This window comes from Populus euphratica, unplaced genomic scaffold (genome assembly GCF_000495115.2).
Source record: "Populus euphratica unplaced genomic scaffold, PopEup_1.0 scaffold9.1, whole genome shotgun sequence".
Lineage (NCBI taxonomy): Eukaryota > Viridiplantae > Streptophyta > Magnoliopsida > Malpighiales > Salicaceae > Populus > Populus euphratica.
The window spans coordinates 656,236-673,547 of record NW_011499857.1 but is presented as its reverse complement, the minus strand read 5'-3'; the positions used below and the strand labels follow the sequence as shown (position 1 = coordinate 673,547).

The window sequence follows — 17,312 nt, the reverse complement described above, 5'->3', positions numbered from 1 at the left end:
TTTGAATATTGAGTTGGTTAAGAATTATAATTACAATAAAACTAAATCATATGAAAAAAGCATTGTGTGAATTGCTACAATATTTCTCAAAATAGTTTTTTATATGATTTTTTAAAAAAATTATATTTGTCAATTTTATTGGAGAAAGTAATGTAATATTCCTCACAGAATATTGTCAATTGCTACAATATTTGTTTTAGAGGTTTTTCTCCTTTTAAAATTATCTTTGTTGATTTTTTTAATATTAAATTGATAAAGAATTTAGCTTTGTAATTTTTTTTTACTTTTTATTAACTAAAAAATTAAATCATATGATGAAAATATTATATTTTTCATCACAAAATACTATGAATTATTATAAATTATTTTATTCAGTCTCTAAATTTTTTATTACCAACACAATTTTTTTTTATAAAATATTAACTTCATTATATTTTTAATTTTTATTATTTATCCAACACTAATTTATAATTATAACAGTATATTTGTTTTATAAATTCATAGCGAAACAGCATGACATCTCTATACCGTATCATGTACTGTAAGAAAGATGACATTCACGAGAGAACGGGAAAACAGTTACTGAATTTGCTTAAACCATCTTGTATTCATGATGGATGTTAAAAAAAAACCTTACAAGTGTTTGTATTGCATGAATGATGAATCTACAAAATGATAGTGAAGGATTTCTTAGTAACCCTTGAAGTAGTGTCGTATATTTCCTACTTTCAAGGCCTCGGCATATTTTGCTCTCAAGTTCCTAGTTTTCTTTCCGTACTTAAATGGAGGTGATTGCATATAGATATCACAGGCACAGCCTGAATTTCTTATCCAGAAAACAGTTGGCATCGGGGTAGTTTAGGTGATGCGCTTCTGGTTACTCGAGCTTAATTCCTCGACTGCTACAAAATTTCTTCTCCAAATCATTCAATATCTCAGACCTGACCTCTTCCGGGAGTGGTGATGAACCAGCCTTAGGGGGTGTCTTGGACATATGATTCCTGCAAGTGAACCCCAAGAAAGTAAATTGTGGCAGAATGCCACAACTCTCCAAACGGTAACACGTTGAAGATGCATATCTCACGGCAACACATCCTTGGGATCTTCCTCGAGTGACTCGGGGAGGTTCTTCACAACATCTCTAGCTGACTTTTAAGCTTGCCTTTGGCAAAAATCTCCCGGATTTTTTCTTCTCGTTAGGATCAAACAATGAATTGATGGCCCCAACAACTACGTCATCCTATTCTTCCTGTTGATTTATCTTCAGCCGGTACTTGTAATGGTGTGAGAAAGCAATTTAAGGTAAGAACTGCAACAAATGAAGCACTACATACCAAGACATGTCGACGACTTGGCTAAGCAACTTGAGATTTAGAACAGCATAACACGTGGATTTCAGTTTATCTGTTAGGTTGCATTAGAACTATCAAGAAACAAGTTTGATGAATGGTGCATCAGTGTCAGCACTGACCCAGAAAAGAAAGAATGCACAGGAAGGAAGGAAGGGAATTTGCTGTTGCTTACAGTCAACATCCGGTCTAGAACTTCTATTCATCGTCTTGAAAGTGACTAAAGGGCATATTTTTTGCTGCAACAATCACAGCCATTCTTGTTCCTGTTTACTCTTACTCAACCAAGCTGAGGAAGTTAAATCCGCAGCATCCTACGAGCCAACAAGCCATTATTATGGAAATTGAGTTCTGTGCAAGACCAAGAACTGGATGAAGAGTAGATGGGCTTTACCTTGATTCCTTTTCTTCCACACACAGATTTCGCTTTCAATCCCTTCCTCCTCATTTTTCTTCGAAAGAACGGACTCCCACGAATTTATCCAGGACACACCCGCTATTTAAACCTCAAGCGAAAGACTTAAAAAAAGTCAAGGTGACTTGTCGTTTTCCTCAAGACGACATGCAGTACACCTTGAGATCATCCTTTCTAATAGACTAGACCAGACCGTTTTCACCATCTTCTGCCTGTCCCTGCTGCAAGTAAACGCAGAAACCACATAATAAAAACTCCTTCACTCTCTCTTCCTCTACTGCAAATCTTGACATCCAATTAAAACCCCTAATTTCACTTTCTTCCAGAGGATGGCAGGTGGTTCCCACCCCAAATCCTCCACTCACAAACCCTCCTCCTCTTCCACCCCTGCCCCCCACCGCAAATCCCGTTGGGAATCCACCTCCAACAACAACAACAACAATCCACCACCACCTCAATCCAACCAGAAACTCCCTAAACCAAACCCTTCCCCAAAGCCTAACACTGGGCGATCCCCTAAGCCCGCTACTTCTACTGCAGGCCCAATCCAACCTTCACAAGTCCCTCCGTTCCCGTTCCCAGACCTCGGCCCTCCTCCACCACCTACCTACGGCTTTCACATGCTTGAACGCCGCACTATTATGCTCGCCGACGGCAGCGTCCGTTCTTACTTAGCTCTCCCCCCAGATTACCAAGACTTCCCTCGTCCTCCTCTTCCGCCGCGGTTCCTTCACGGGGGCCCCACCCCTGAATTTCTCCCCGGTGGGCCTCGCTTCCCTCCACGGAGCCCTGATATGCTAGGTTTTCAAAATCAGAATAAGAGGAAATTTGAAGAGGAACTAGTAAAGCTCGGAAATAGTAGTAGTAGTAACTATAACAACAACAATTCAAATGGGAGAAATTACACTTTGGGGGGTGCCGGGACTAGTAATGTGGGGGATGAAATGAGAGCGGGGAAGCAAATGAGGATTAGTAGCGGTGATGGTGTGGGGTTTGTCAGTAGTAATAATAATAGGAATGTTGGTGAAGTGAACCAGAGTGAATTAAAGAAAGCGTTTTTGCATTTTGTGAAGGTGATTAATGAGAATGAGGCTGATAGGAAGAAGTATTTGGAGGATGGAAAGCAAGGGCGGCTTCAGTGTGTGGCTTGTGGCAGGTTAGTTACTTTTCAATTTTATTTTCTTCTTTGTTCTTCTTCTTCTTCTTTTCTTGTGAGTGATTTATTGAATATTTTCTTCATTTTACCATACAAATGTTGATGTAGAATGTTTTCTTTGAGTTTAATGGGAGCGAAAAGTGTGTTTTTTTCATGTGTTTTTAGAGGTCGCTCCAGGTTTGGTTAAAAACTATCCTTTAGTTTTTGTTTGTATTTGCGAGAGGGAAGATACTCTACTTCCAGTCGTTCCAGGACTGCTCAACACCTAAAGTCTCGCATAAGTGATGCTTTTGTGTGTGTGTAAGCTTATTGCCGATTGTATACGCTTCTATCCAAGGATTAGTAGTTTGATGGTTTTAACATTTTCCTGCTGGTGTGTATGGTGATATACATGTTATGCTGCTAGAGTATTAGGACAGGAATTGCCATTTCAGTTTTTCTAGAAGGCTGATTCTCTGCCAGTTTCTAATTGATGTTGGATATGGTTCCTTTCAATTTAGGGAAATTATTAGTTATTTAGTGGTGTAACTGAGTACCTTACGACTCTGGCAAGATGCTAGCAGTACTTGATAGTGATGCACTAACTGCAGAAGTCATGTTTGATTTACAAATTATAACTGCTATTGCATGCAGTAAGACATGAAAGTTCTCGACCAGTACATGATAGTTAAAGAGTCTTTCCTCCTTTTAGACTAGTTTAGATAGATATAAACACTTTCCTGGCCATTGTTTTCTGTGGTTACTGTTCATATTCAGTAGGAAGTTTCTTACTGTCATAGATGTCAAGTTGGCTGCTGAGTTTGGACTTAAAGTTGCAATTTTCTGTAGTAGAACATATGCATTCCTTTTGGTTCTCACAACAGGTGCTAACATCATGGTAGATTTAGTGCATTTGATAAATACAGGTTTCAGGTCTGAGTTTCAACCAAGTTACAAAATGAGTTTAAGTATTCACCTTTTGCTGTGCATTTTTTGTAGAATTGGAATTATATGGTCATATTTTTATGCTTTTGCAGATAGGTTTATGGATGCTTTTTCCTGTGTTGATTAGAAGGCGTGTTATCCTTTGATGATTACTTTAATTTCTACGCATAATGAGAATACATACTCCATTTAATTGGATGCTAGTGCATGAAATTTTCTAAACTTGGATGAACTTCATTAATTTGATGAAATTTTTACGTTATTGGGTCAACTTGTCTGCTAAAGTTTCCAAAAGTTGGTTGTTGGTTCACTACCTTTGATGCTTATGACCTGTCTTAATATGCATGCCTTATTTGGAACGTAAAAAAATAATTTAGTTACTTGCTTGGTTCTTCAATTAATCAAGGAAGGTAGCTGGTGCCAGTTTCCATGTGTGATATTTTTTATTAGATTGATTTATTGGATTTTTTGATACTGTGCTAGGGTGTAAAAAATTTATATGTTACCTGCAAACTAGCTGTATTTATAGACAAGCTATATGCCTCTCTTCCACCCCCCCCCCCTCTTCTCTTCTACTTTAGATTGGCGGGCTTTTTTGTTGTAGCTTGCCTCCGATCTCCCTTCTCTTCTACTTTAGATTGGTGGGATTTTTTGTTGTAGCTTGCCTTGTTTTATTCTTCTTATTTGCAGTACAGAATAGCAAATGATTAAATCCCTTACTGTGGGTTATGAATGTCAGCTTGGCTGTAGAATTGGGACTTACATTGTAATTAGTGTGGTAGAACTCATGATACCTTTGGTTCACAATTGGTCTTAACAATGTTGTAGATTTAGTGCATTTATTGTAGACGTGCAGTTTCCTTGTTTGAATTCCAACTTTCAAGTTGGAAAACAGTTTATGCATTCACCTTATCATTGCCCTTTTTGTAGAAAAGGAGATTAGCTGACGTGTCTTTATAGCTTTTCAAATTGGTTTACAGTTGTTGTTCCTCTTCTGTGTAAGCTGGCAGAGTTGTTATGCTTTGAGGATTGCTAAATTCTCAAGTAGCAGTCAAAATGTATATCTAAGAGCATTTTGATGAGTGAGAAATCTGAACAAAGTTGAATTTTGTTGGTTGTGTTTCTTTGCGCATGTATACTCAAAATTATTAGGCTAACTTATCTCATAAAAAATGTCAGCTGTTCATTGACTACCTTAAATGCTCATGGTTTTTCTTAATATGGACATGTATTTGGAAGGTATGAATAGAATCTATTTCCTTGTTTGGTGCTTCAGCTGATCAATAAGGTGTATAATCCTTGTGCAGTATTCTTTATAACATCAAATCTTGGCTTTTCTGCGAACTATATTAAGGTGTATAATCCTAGAATTAATCTACAAATTAGCTGTTTGTTTTCTTCTCTTTTCAACTCCAGATATGGGTTTTGATTATCTTGAATGGTAGGTATTTATCATGTAGATCACTCTCTCTTTCATGATCTCGAGGAGTTACCAATCCCTTTAAGTGCCTGCATGACTATAAGTTGCTTTTTTTTTGGGTTGTGGGCCATTTCTCTTTGCTGATTATTATGAGGTTTGCATGTTGTCTATGTACTAGCTTTAATTCAAGCAAGGATTGTCTAAGGTGCTTTAACCTTGTCCAGCATGGACTTATGGATGTACAAGGTGCTGAAGAGCAATTGGATTCAAGTAGTCAGATGGAAAAAGAATTTTAAGTCTTTAGCGATTGAACATGTGATTTCAGATCCGAATGGGGTTTAACAGGGGGGGTGAAAAATTCGCTAGCCTCACACAAATGAGATTAAGGAATCATTCCTTGGAAGAAAGCATCACACTTTCTATGGTTTGAATTAACCCAGTACAGCAGAGAAGTTCTTTTTGAGTTTCTCTCATTATCCTTTTCGAAAATGCATAGCAGCACTTTGCTTTCTTTTTTATAGTTTTGAAACATTCCTTGTCCTAATTAGTTTTGGAGAACTATCCAAAAAATGCTATTGGTATTTAGAATATGTAAAACCTAATTGATAAATTTGTTATCTTTATGGTTAGAAGATGCTTTTATATTGTAACTATGGTTAGAACAACAATCTTGTTTTGCATAAAGTTATTAAATTACAATTTTGGCCTTGCTTACATGTTTGTCCAACGCGACACTTTAATCCCCAAGTTGCATCAACTTATTTATGGCACAAAGCTGACATTAACTTTAATCTGTAATAGTTCATTCACTATTTTGTATGATTTTGAAAGTGAACTCCCAGGGCTTTATGGTAAACAACTTCTCATGCCCTCCTCCTCCCTAGGAAAATATCAAGTGCCTCCCTCGTGATGGGATAAGTCATGGGAATCAGGACAGGAGCACTCTCCTTATGGTTGAAATTTTTATTAAAAAAAATTGGGATGTTACAAGATTAGGTGTGACATTTGTAAACAACTTAAATGTGTTTTGAGTAAAATCTGGGTTTTTATTTGAGATGGTTTGAGTTTTGCATACCCATACCCTTATGGTGTTCTTGTAAGCAAAACTCAAATACATGAGCATAGTTCGGGAGTTAGTTGTCGTTGCAACAGTGGTGCTAACCAATTGTCTAGCTTAGCTTTAACTTCCTTTGACTCCATTAATCTAGTACTTTGTGTTAACATTTAACTCATTTGGGATTAAATGTTACCCCTTGGCCATTAAGCCCTTAATGACAAATTACGAAAGAGGTTTAACCATTATAGGAGTAGCACTTAATTGCTTTGATCTCATAGCAAGCATACCTGTAATGCAACTGACGATGATTGTTAAGAAAGAGAGTACTTAATTGAAGGTTTGATCCCAGAAAGAGGTGATGAGCATTATAGACTTGCATTGTGTCTTTCATTGATTTTAGTTGTATGCTCATACTTGTGAAGTTGGAATAGTTCATGGTTGTGAGTCTGTTCCATCCCAACCAGAACAGACAAAATACCTTGCGCCGCCCTAAAATCCAAAACTTCAAACCCCTAATTCCATTTCGCCTTAAATTTCGATCCATTTCAGAAACTCTGGCCAGCATATTTCTCTCCTCTCACAGCCATTCCATTCCATGCTGAAAATGGGTGAAGAAACCATATCCCAATGGTTGGCCTTGCTCCAAACTCTCACTCAATGGCAGTAGGAATCCCAATGGCTTATAGGGACCATATTCACTTACATTGATGCAAACTTTTACCTCCTTGCGAAAGATCTATAGTCCTTACCATGGCAAGAGGCAGAAATGGGCGAAAGCTTGACGAAGCAATGCTGCGTGGAGCTCTATCTCCCTCGAGTGGGAAGGAAGCAATCATGTGTCATCACTCTTGTAGACAAGATTGTCAGATGCCAATCAGTCCATGCAGGCTCGTGGCTACTGAAAAGGCATGATTCAGTAACATGGCAGCTGCCTTTTTATAATCCAAAGCATAAAGGATTGTTTTTGCTTGTAATTCTCTCTCTCTTTCTTTCTCTTTAAAGTCATTGAACTTCTTGCCCATTTTATATTTCCAAGAAATCATTCTCCCTTCTTGAGCATAGAAGCAAGTATTTATGTTGGTATCATTTTATTAACATTACCTTTTCTATAAAAACTTTAAAAATATAGCCTCCAATGATGAGATTTTTATCTGAAATAGTAACTTATTTACATTTTTTTTCTCAGATGCCTCAATTAATGAACATTGCTAAAGTTATTTTGACGAAAAGTTACTATATTGAAAAGATTTTCAACTTTTCATAATTTCATTTTTAGATAGAAGTTTCATAATTTAGTGACCTTATTTTTTCACATTTATTTTTTGAATTAAAACATGTTATTGTAAATTTATATATGAATACAAATTTATGTGTGTGTGTGTGAGTCATAGTAAATCTGAAACAAAGTGTCAAAATGTACTGGTACTGAAACACCCCGGACCAATAAAAAACTTCAACTTTCTCTAAAACAGAATTGACAACTTTGCTTATAAGTGTTATATCATATAGGCTTTGCAAGCTACATATTTGCTATTTGTTGGCATTGCCTAACATCATGCTTTTGTGCACATTTGTTGATGAAGGAGCCATAAAGATTTACAAATATGGTGCGTTTGAGTAATCTCTTAGAATGTTTGTGTTATGTGAATCATGGCATTCTATGCACATTTTTCATATGTTTTATTTGCAGTACGTAGCCTGTTCGCAACATTTGGTTATTATCATAAAAAACTGTTATAGCCTTTTAGAAATTGATTTGGTTTTCTCGGTCACATGTGCCTCTTGTTGAGTTACCAGGGTTTATCATTATAGCAACCTAGCTTTAATCTTGTTAACCTGTGTTTTCTTCAGCTCTGTTCTGCTCTTTTCCTTCTTGAGTGTGAAAGTTTTAATTATTCATGATGAGGCTGTTTCCTTGCACGCCTCCAATATTGTAGTTTTTGTCTTGCCTATTGGTTGTAGAGTAGTCCATTTGTATTTTATTCTTTCATTATTGAGAACAAGTAGAACTAGTCTGAATAAGCTATGGTGTTGGCTCTGTAAATGCTCTGTAAATGCATCTGTATTAATGTTGCAATGCTGCATTTAAGTTTTGCCAGATTACACATTGTGCTGTGAGCTTTAATGCTAGTGCCTTTGAGGTTGTTTGGTCATGATACTGTATTTTTGATGGAAAGGTATGCTGTGATATGAAAATTGTTTGTATGATTAGCAGTGTGTCAATGTCCTTATAAGGATTGTGGTTGAGGTCATGATTTTTTTTTTTTGAAAATATTGTCTTGTGGATCTTGATTCATGCTTATTGGGGTTTATTTGGAAGTCGCACATGAATAAATTTTGTTCATTTTTCTTATGGATAACATTGAAGGGTTTCAACTTAGAGAGTCCCCACCATGTCAAAGTGACAGCAAAGGTGGAACTATCACCTTGGCTCGTTTTGATTCAAAGTCCAGCTCTACCTGCTTGCTACACTTCAAAAGTTTGATGTTTATTGTTTAGCCGGATCAAGGCATGCAAAGCACAGGCTTTATGATGTGAGCTTGATGTGTTACTTGTGTGTTTGTGCCTTGAACTTACCTCAGATCTGGTGGTGAATGCGTTTTTGTTATTCTTTAATCTGAACTTGTAGACTTGACAATATCTGAGAGAAACCTGAACTATATTCTTCAATGCCCTTGATATGCACACTTACAGGTCTTCCAAAGACTTCCCAGACATGCATGCTCTTATAATGCACACGTACAGCTCAGATAATGCTGATGTGCGTGTGGATCACTTGGGCTTGCATAAAGCTCTCTGTGTTCTAATGGGATGGAACTATTCAAAGCCTCCTGATAATTCAAAGGCCTACCAATTCTTACCTGCTGATGAAGCAGGAGCAAACCAGGATGATTTGATTATGTGGCCACCAATGGTGATAATTCATAACACAATTACAGGGAAGGGTAAAGATGGGCGCATAGAAGGTTTGGGAAACAGAGCAATGGATAGCAAAGTGAGAGGTATAGTGTGCCCCTTAGTTCCTTTCTGTAGTTGCAACATATACAGTGATATTTATCTGCTCAATAGAACCCTCCTGTTATATAGGATGTACTTCCTGCTTTTTTGCAACAGTTATTAAAGATGCTGGTTACTAATACACTGCCTCATTTTGGTGTTTTTTTTTGGCTAAGAATACTGATGATATTTTTTATTTGGGAGCAAACCTGAGTAGTTGCTCAAAATTGATAGGTTACTTTAGCAGGTGCTTCAGCATTTGTAGCTGGTTTCTTTTAGTTAGGTTTTTCCTTCTATAGTATCTTGTATGCATATTGTTTTATTATGGTATCTTGCATGGTTAAAATTAAGTTATTTAAGGGCTAGGGGTTTGTTGTGTGAGGCCTTTGCTTAACTACATAAGGGCTGTTGTTGTTGTTGCTGTAATGGAAGAATATTTATACTGTACAGACCAGAAGACGGCAGTGCTTGTTCTCTTCATCACTATCTTTTACTCTATACTCACTCAGATAAAACTATTGAGGAAACAACATTTTGAACTTTAGGATCTTTTCGCCTCTCCACAACTGTGAAGTTCATCTGCAGTAACTAGCCACTATCCAAAGGACACTCACTTATGGAAAATATCACAGAAATGTATCAAATTATTATAAAATTTCACCTACCCAACTAAGAGATGTTAAGCAGATTTGGGCAGCAGGTGGAGGACTTTGTGATGCTGAGCAGATTTAAATATAATGCTCTTTGTGCTTTGTGACTCGATAGTTTCTGTTTTAGGGAAGTTTAAGTAGCTAGAATTTGGGATGTAGGTTGCAGGTTTTCTCGTGCAGTGACTAATTGTTATGTTTAGAATCTAATTTGGTGGATCAATCATTTGCATAAGTGTTGTGGATGTTTTTGGCTGTTGCATGATTATGAGTTAGTAAAGCAAGCAAAGAATGAAATATGGAGGTTGCCTGGAAGCTGGGAACAGTGACCCAAACAGTGCTAGAGTTGCAGATTTGTATTTTTTGGTGCTACTTGATGGAAGAATGGATCGGGATTTGCATCATGGGTGGGTGTTTTGCAAATGAAATAAGGGTTGATTTGATGTGAGAAGAAGTTAATGCAGTGATGGAAGTTGGGAGTAGATATAAAAGAAGAAGGAAAGAGAGGAAGAGAGATAGATAATGCACTCATTACACACATGCATCGGCCTCCAAGCTAAAACCAAACACTGATAATTCTGATATTGAAAGTCTAAGAAAGTAACTCTTTATACATAGGTTCTTGCAAAGACTCTTGGGACCTTTTCTTGTTCTGGTTCCATGAGGTTTAGAATTTGTAATTTGAGAAGTACAATAAGACTAGTTGAGGTGCCAAGATAATAAGAGACTTAGAAATTCTTAGAAGAATATGTACTCATGAACCTTAACTGTAGTAAGAACATGAAAAATTGAGCCTTTCTTATCACATTGATTATGGTACTCGTGAACCATAAATGGTTATGTTGCTCAAGGACACACGAAAGAAAACAAAACCACCAAAATCAAAGATCCCAATGAAAACAACAACTGATTGTGCTTTCCAATGGCTTTATTACTTTGCTTGATGCAATGACAAACATGCTTTTGAGTTGAGTTAGATCATCAACTCTGCTTGTTCTTTGCTTTGCATGTTGCTGAAGAACATGTATTTCAGTCATGGTCTGAGACTAAGGATTTCTTTCTTTTTTTATGGATCATAAACTCCTTTTATATTCTTTTTAGTTTTCATTTTCAGTTCATCCAAATCTGTCACTGAAGGAGAAACAAAATAATCCTGAGGGCCCTGGTGGGTGACTTGAATGTTTGTGTTTCTAGATTTGCCAAAGATTGAGCCTCCAGTGACTATCTGGGTTTCAATCTTTACGCATACTGTTTCTGTGGCTGTACATTTTGTATTTGTTTTATGCAGACCAGGCTACATAGATCTCTTTTGTTTTCCTTTGTATTCCTTCAATATACCAGAATCACCTTTAGTCTTACACCTGATGTCAGTGACTTGTCTGTGCTTCCTTGCACGGAATATACTTATTAGCATCTTGTTTCCATAATTTATTAGTTTGCTTTTTCTTTGTTCTTGTTTTGATGTTAGTTTAATTGAAGTCTGTAACAACAGGCTGGTTTATTCTATTTTCTTTTGCAAATTTGTTATTGTCAAAGTCTATTTACCCATTAACCACAGCAAGTCTTGAATATAGGGTGATTAAATTTTGTTTTGGATGATTTACAGTTGCTAACTGATATTTCTAGCGTCTGCTGTTGTTTTCAGCTGAGTATTTTCTTTTTCTTAGAGTTGAATCATCAATTATGAATGCAATATATGGAACCATTTATTTAGTATTTAGTTTATCCTGGGATGAAAACTTGATGATGATTCTTATGAGCTCCATCTTCTGCTCAATATTTGCAGTAGCTCAACTATGCACACTTATTTCTGTTTCTTTGTTTACCTTTTCTGGTCAGATCTAGGATTTGTGGGTGGCAAGTCAAAGTCCTTGTACGGAAGAGATGGTCATCTAGGCATTACCCTTGTAAAGTTTGGTGGTGATCAATCAGGTCTGAAAGAGGCTGTACGGCTGGCAGACCACTTTGAGAAGGATAATCGTGGGCGCAAAGCTTGGGGTTGCATACAGCCTCTGACATTTGGCAAGGATGATGAGAAAAATCCAAACCTTGTGAAGGTGGATCGGAGTGGGGAGAAAAACAGGATTCTATATGGTTATCTTGCAACAGTTGCTGATCTATACAAGGTAGATTTTGAGACAAGGAAGAAGGTTGTGATTGAGAGCCATCAGGAACACAAAGCATCCAAGTAGACTATGAATGATGACATAAGGTACAATGGTGTAATTTAATGTATTGTCATTTGATCTGCAAACATCCGATCCTTCATGGCATTTTATGCTGCAGAAGGTGAGGAGAGCTTCATGTAGGCATTTCATTTTCCTTCTTTTTGACTGACTTCATGTAGGCCGTTTGCTAACTCTATTTAAGTTAAGAGGCAGCCTCTTGGAGTTTGGATGCTAACTTATCAGTTTTTGTACTGACAGCTTGTGGTACGCAGGAATTTTACAGGTTCAGGTCACGTGATTGTTTACATGTTCCCCTGTTATTCGCCCGCTAATGTATAGAAATGAGTTGGCATCATACTTGCAAGCATTGATTATGCACGCTACCATTTATCTGTGCTAACTACACGTAGGATTAAATGCATGGAAAAAGGGAGATCTCTCATGGAAACAGTCTTCACGTGTGTGCTTGAAGTCGGGATGCTGAAATGAAGATGTTTTCTTTGGAATTGAAGGGTGACAACTTGCACTGCGGTTTGGATGGTTTAACAGGACGCAGCGCAGCCTGGCTTCTTTGGAATTTAAGCAAAGTCGCCCATTCTAAAATCATGGTGATTTTCTTGTTTCTTTCTTCCTAAATTCCGTGGGACCAAAAGACAATGCTCTCGTTTATTTATACTGGTGGTGAGTCCGTGCACTGAGAAATTGTACGAGATAAGGCCTTTATCTTGGCCAATTATTTCTGGGGTTCTTGATAATGACAATGTTATCATAACACTAGTCTTGTTTGCAATCATCGTCCTTGCTGCTTTCCAAACCTGAAACACCCTTATGACCACATCTTGTTTTGTTGTTGCCTGCCCTTCTTGTCCTCTCTAACCAGTACCATTGAAAAATGCATGTTTCCAGCCCTTCTGTTATGCCTTATGAGCGTGAGGGGGGAGGAAGCACGTTGCTTTCCCACAGTCGATCTCCTGGGCCATGACATTTTTATAGGAATCGTGGTGAATGGTGGTAGCTGAAAAGTGGGCAGTTACTTGAAAATATGGGCACAATCGCATCTGTGCTCCGTTTAACGTACTAATTTGCACATCGGGCCATTGGCCCAGCAGCTGAAGACATGATGGCATCCTCCTTGCTGCCTGCTTTTTTTTTTTTGTTTCTTTTTTCTTTTCCCAGTTGAATTTGATGGTTACCAACCAAATGCATGGCTGTATCAATCCCCTCTTCTTCCACATCTGTGCTAAAGTGGGCGCTAAAATCTGGTTTTAATGGTCCGATCTCTAAATCAGAGGATTTGAATGAAATTCAGAGGACAGAGATGGTCCGATCTCTATTTGATGGTATGATTTGCTAGTCGGCACTGAGATGACAGAGATGATCCAAATTTTTAGTGTACATTATACCTCGGCACATGCAAGAAGCAAATCTATTCAGTATTCTATTGCAAAAATAAGCTAATGATAAAGATTGAACTGAGATTCAATATGTGACATCAAAGTTCTTCACTTAAACATTAAGCATACAACATTCAGTCATTAGCTGTTGCTAGTTGCAGTGACAGAAGCTCCTCTTCAGGAATAACCCTAATTTGACAATCTGACCTTGGATAGGCTGCGCAGAGCAGCGCATACCCTCGCTCGACCACATCATCACTGAGCATACCATCACTCTGATCAACCGAGCCACTTATTAGCTTTGCTGGGCAAGTCATGCACACCCCAAGTTTGCAATCATGAGGCACAGTCAATCCAGAGTCCAATGCCTTGGATAGTATGGTCTCATCTGATTCCACCTCCAGCTCCGTGGATTGACCTTCATGCTCAATCACCACTTTGTAGGACCTAACTACAGTCTTCAAGGATCTGCCAGCTTTGTAGTGGAGCTTAAAAGAAGAGACCTCGGTGGGTAGTTTATGTCTGGTTAGGATGAAGGAAGGAGATGGGGTGAAATGAAGGGCTGCCATGGTTTTTTGTGAGGTGGGAAATGTGGGAAGCTTTTGTTAGTCTTTAGGTAATTTGTGGTGTTTGATAGGATAAGGTTTTGCCGGGAATTGAAGGTTGTCTTTGGAATTTGTTTGCTTCATTCTAGGAGGGCATGGCCCCAGGCTGTGGCAGTGGCAACGAAAATTTCAACGCTCTGATAATAATTAAAAAGAAAACAAAAAGAAAGTGCTCCGAATTGGGAATTGCAGGCGCCTGCCTTCAAGGGAGACAGATTTATGGTACTGCAAACATGATTTCAAAATCACACTTCCATTAACTGCTCAGCCCATATACAGTGTGCAGACAAGATATGGACAGTGTTGCCTCATAACCAATAACTGCTGCCAATCTTCTTTGTAACTCCAAATTCTATGCACAAACTTCCATTCACATAGCCTGACAATTCACAAGCCACGCCATACAAATTAATGTAAATATTTTTCTAGGTATTGGGATGTCTCAAGTCTGCCAACAACCTCGTTGGCCTTGCTAAAACTTGAATATTTTCAAAGAAGACAAATAAATAAAATTTTACTTATATGTCGAATAGTTCAAACATAACCAACAAAGACTAATATTTTACGATGTTATGTTATTTTATGCCATTGCGAGATTATAAGTAAAGATTATGAAAAATAGAGTAAAAAGATTATCATAAAAAAATCTTCATCGGTAGATCATATTGATAATTCTTGTATTGCGTGTTTATTTTTCAGAAACTAAATATTTATATCTCATAATTAAAAATAGATTACGGCAAAGTGCATATTTTTACCAATAAGGGATTAAAAATCGTATTATTCTTGCAATCGATAAGATTTATATTCCTTCCGTTCCATAAACAAGTAGTTTTTCTCCCTCCTGGCATTAATAATAAAACCGACGACAAAAATCTAAAAATATTCAAAACAAGGCTTAGATCTCACATTTGGTCACATCTCATTCAACATCGAGTTACATACAAACTACGCTAGGTGTCACGTTACAAGAACGGTCAATCTGACTGTGATCCCCAACAATTTTTAGAAAAATCCCTTTTCTTTTTTTTTAGCACCACACTACTCAAAATCCCCGTCTTTTTTTTTTTTTGGGTGTTTAATTCACAGATATTTTTGGAGGTGGGAGGATAAGAAAGAGAAAGGTTTTAGCGTGCAGGGAGGTTGTGTGGGCTGGGCTTCACAACGCAAGGCCCATAATTTTTTCACGGTTTGTGTATTGTGTACTGGTACAGGTGGCGAGCTCCCCATTATTTATTAACCAAATTATTGTTCTTTTGGACTTTGCAGACACCAGTAGTTGCCTTTGTTTAGATGATTGCAGAATCATATACAATTTTCATTTTTGGTGTTACAGTCACATAATCTTGAGAAATTAGAATGTGTTATTTATTCTTTTTTAATGTAAGATGAAGGCACGAGAAAAGAAACGTCTCGATATTGTGGATGCGGTCAAGGATGGGACTGCAAAAGCCAGAACAACAGAAAATGCTGTTAAATCATCAGACCTCTCATTCCCGAGTCACAAAGCCACGGGACTGTCTCAAGCCACGACGCAGAAGACAAGGAGCAAAATCTAAATGCGGCAGCAAACAAATTTGGCAGACCCCTCGATCCTCACGTTTTTCCCCAGAAAAGGAAAGTGGGATGCTCTCCAAGACCAAAACCATGTCTCTCTCTGGAGTTTGAGATTTTGATTTATCTGCTTGACCTCCATCACATCTCTGGTTCTTGAAAGATAGTGAGGATCGGTTGCTGTGGCGGTGACACCCCAGGTTTTGGATGCATCAACAGGATTTTGATTTGGCTAAAAAAACGAAGATCTCTACATCCAGGAATCAGTTTGGAGTTGACAGAGATGAAATATCCAAAACCTGAGAAACATATCATTCCAACATCAATGCCTGTTCTACTTAATTGCATTATTGTTTTTCAATTATTCAGGCCAACACAAACAAAACAAAAAAAGAGTTACAAAACATGGGTGATTCTCAAAGCTTAGTGCAAAACACAAACAGTTCCCGGTGTGATATTAATTGCTGTCATGTGAAATAAATAGTTGTGCTATCATTAAATTACATTGAATAACCATATTGTGCTTAATTATAATGGATCTAATGAATAATGAGTAGAATGGCATATTTTCTAACGTTCAAGTATTTTTAGATTAATTTTCAGGATAATCTTTGACATTTATACTTGTATGGCTATGCTAAAGTAGGTCATTCATTTTTTTCCCCTTGTAGTAGCCACATGCTAAGATTCAAACTCTAAGTAATAGCTAGCATGTTATACGAATCCACTTATCACCTAAGCCAAATCTCAATGAACCTCGCACACACATGCATGCATCTTGCTACCAAATCTTCCAATAGGAAATCTCTATCGACACCAATAATTAAGCAGATGGTTAACCAAGGACTTTCACAAAATCTGCATCCAAATTCAAGGGAGTTAGTAAGCTAGTTTTACCCTAATGATGCACATGTCCTGGTATAACACACGGGGTTTGGCGTGTCAGATCACCATACAATTAAGATCCTGAAAAAATCCAATCTAGGGTCATTATCAAGAAGATATGGATTTACTTTCTCCCACATATATAACTCATAAATATTGGACCCAGCTTCATATATAGCTGCCAAACTTGACTTGAGGAGAAGAATCCTTGAGTCTTACACACACACACACAGCTTCAATGGTTTGTTTTGACACGGAAATTGGTCAAACTGGTGATGAATAGAAGTTTTTGTCTTGGTGATGAACTGATAATTATTTAATCTTTTAAGATCATATTATTCTAGGATAATTACCCCGCCAAAAGATTAATTAATAAGGATACATGAAATGAAGATATTCTAATTTATTCGATAAACTTTGTCTAGATACTCACATAATTAATTATAGGCATGCTGGAGGCCGTCCGCACACCTTGCTCCTGCTCTTCGCCTTTAATTTATTGGAATGTTAAAAAGATAACGATAGACAACGTTCAGATTCTCTGGATCGGTTATTATATTCGGCCCTACTTGTTTTAATTGCGACACGTAACTATCCTTTGCATTTGGCCTCATCTACGTTGATCGATCGCCCATTTTCATCTATTTTCATGTCCTGGTGAATAATCAGAAACAAATCAAGACCGTCCAATTGTTACCTCTATAGCTGACACGACATATATATATATATATATATATATAT

At 37.4% G+C, this 17,312-nt stretch overlaps 2 protein-coding genes and 1 long non-coding RNA gene across 7 annotated transcripts; 1 reads left to right on the top strand and 2 right to left on the bottom strand.

The window, feature by feature from the left end:
• Window positions 1-587: 587 nt before the first annotated feature.
• On the bottom strand, window positions 588-1,835 carry LOC105123568 (uncharacterized). Its single transcript, XR_841877.1, has 2 exons — window positions 1,744-1,835; window positions 588-1,663 (listed from the first exon to the last, which is right to left on the bottom strand). It is a non-coding gene; the product is annotated as an uncharacterized LOC105123568 (long non-coding RNA).
• Window positions 1,836-1,997: 162 nt separating this feature from the next.
• LOC105123569 (uncharacterized) lies at window positions 1,998-13,577 on the top strand. Of its 5 annotated transcripts, none has more exons than XR_841879.1 (4): window positions 1,998-2,920; window positions 9,016-9,323; window positions 11,805-12,254; window positions 12,406-13,577. XR_841879.1 is itself a non-coding variant. In XM_011023225.1 (4 exons), the coding sequence occupies exons 1-3, from the start codon at window positions 2,094-2,096 to the stop codon at window positions 12,155-12,157; spliced, it is 1,488 nt and encodes a 495-aa protein (XP_011021527.1). In that variant the 5' UTR covers window positions 1,998-2,093; the 3' UTR covers window positions 12,158-12,177; window positions 12,406-13,577. The 5 variants fall into 5 exon arrangements, 3 of the variants coding, with proteins under 3 accessions (XP_011021527.1, XP_011021526.1, XP_011021525.1); XR_841878.1 differs by having other exon boundaries at window positions 12,392-13,577; XM_011023225.1 differs by having other exon boundaries at window positions 11,805-12,177.
• Window position 13,578: 1 nt separating this feature from the next.
• LOC105123567 (ferredoxin, root R-B2) lies at window positions 13,579-14,369 on the bottom strand. The gene has a single exon (XM_011023221.1). The coding sequence runs from the start codon at window positions 14,094-14,096 to the stop codon at window positions 13,662-13,664; it is 435 nt and encodes a 144-aa protein (XP_011021523.1). The 5' UTR covers window positions 14,097-14,369; the 3' UTR covers window positions 13,579-13,661.
• Window positions 14,370-17,312: the final 2,943 nt, after the last annotated feature.

Bases quoted from the DNA above. Each gene is read 5' to 3' on its own strand.
- LOC105123569 (XM_011023225.1), top strand. From the start codon at position 2,094: ATGGCAGGTGGTTCCCACCCCAAATCCTCCACTCACAAACCCTCCTCC. The intron at 2,921-9,015 runs GTTAGTTACTTT...GCACACTTACAG, and splicing joins CAGTGTGTGGCTTGTGGCAG to GTCTTCCAAAGACTTCCCAG. The intron at 9,324-11,804 runs GTATAGTGTGCC...TTTTCTGGTCAG, and splicing joins AATGGATAGCAAAGTGAGAG to ATCTAGGATTTGTGGGTGGC.
- LOC105123567 (XM_011023221.1), bottom strand. From the start codon at position 14,096: ATGGCAGCCCTTCATTTCACCCCATCTCCTTCCTTCATCCTAACCAGA.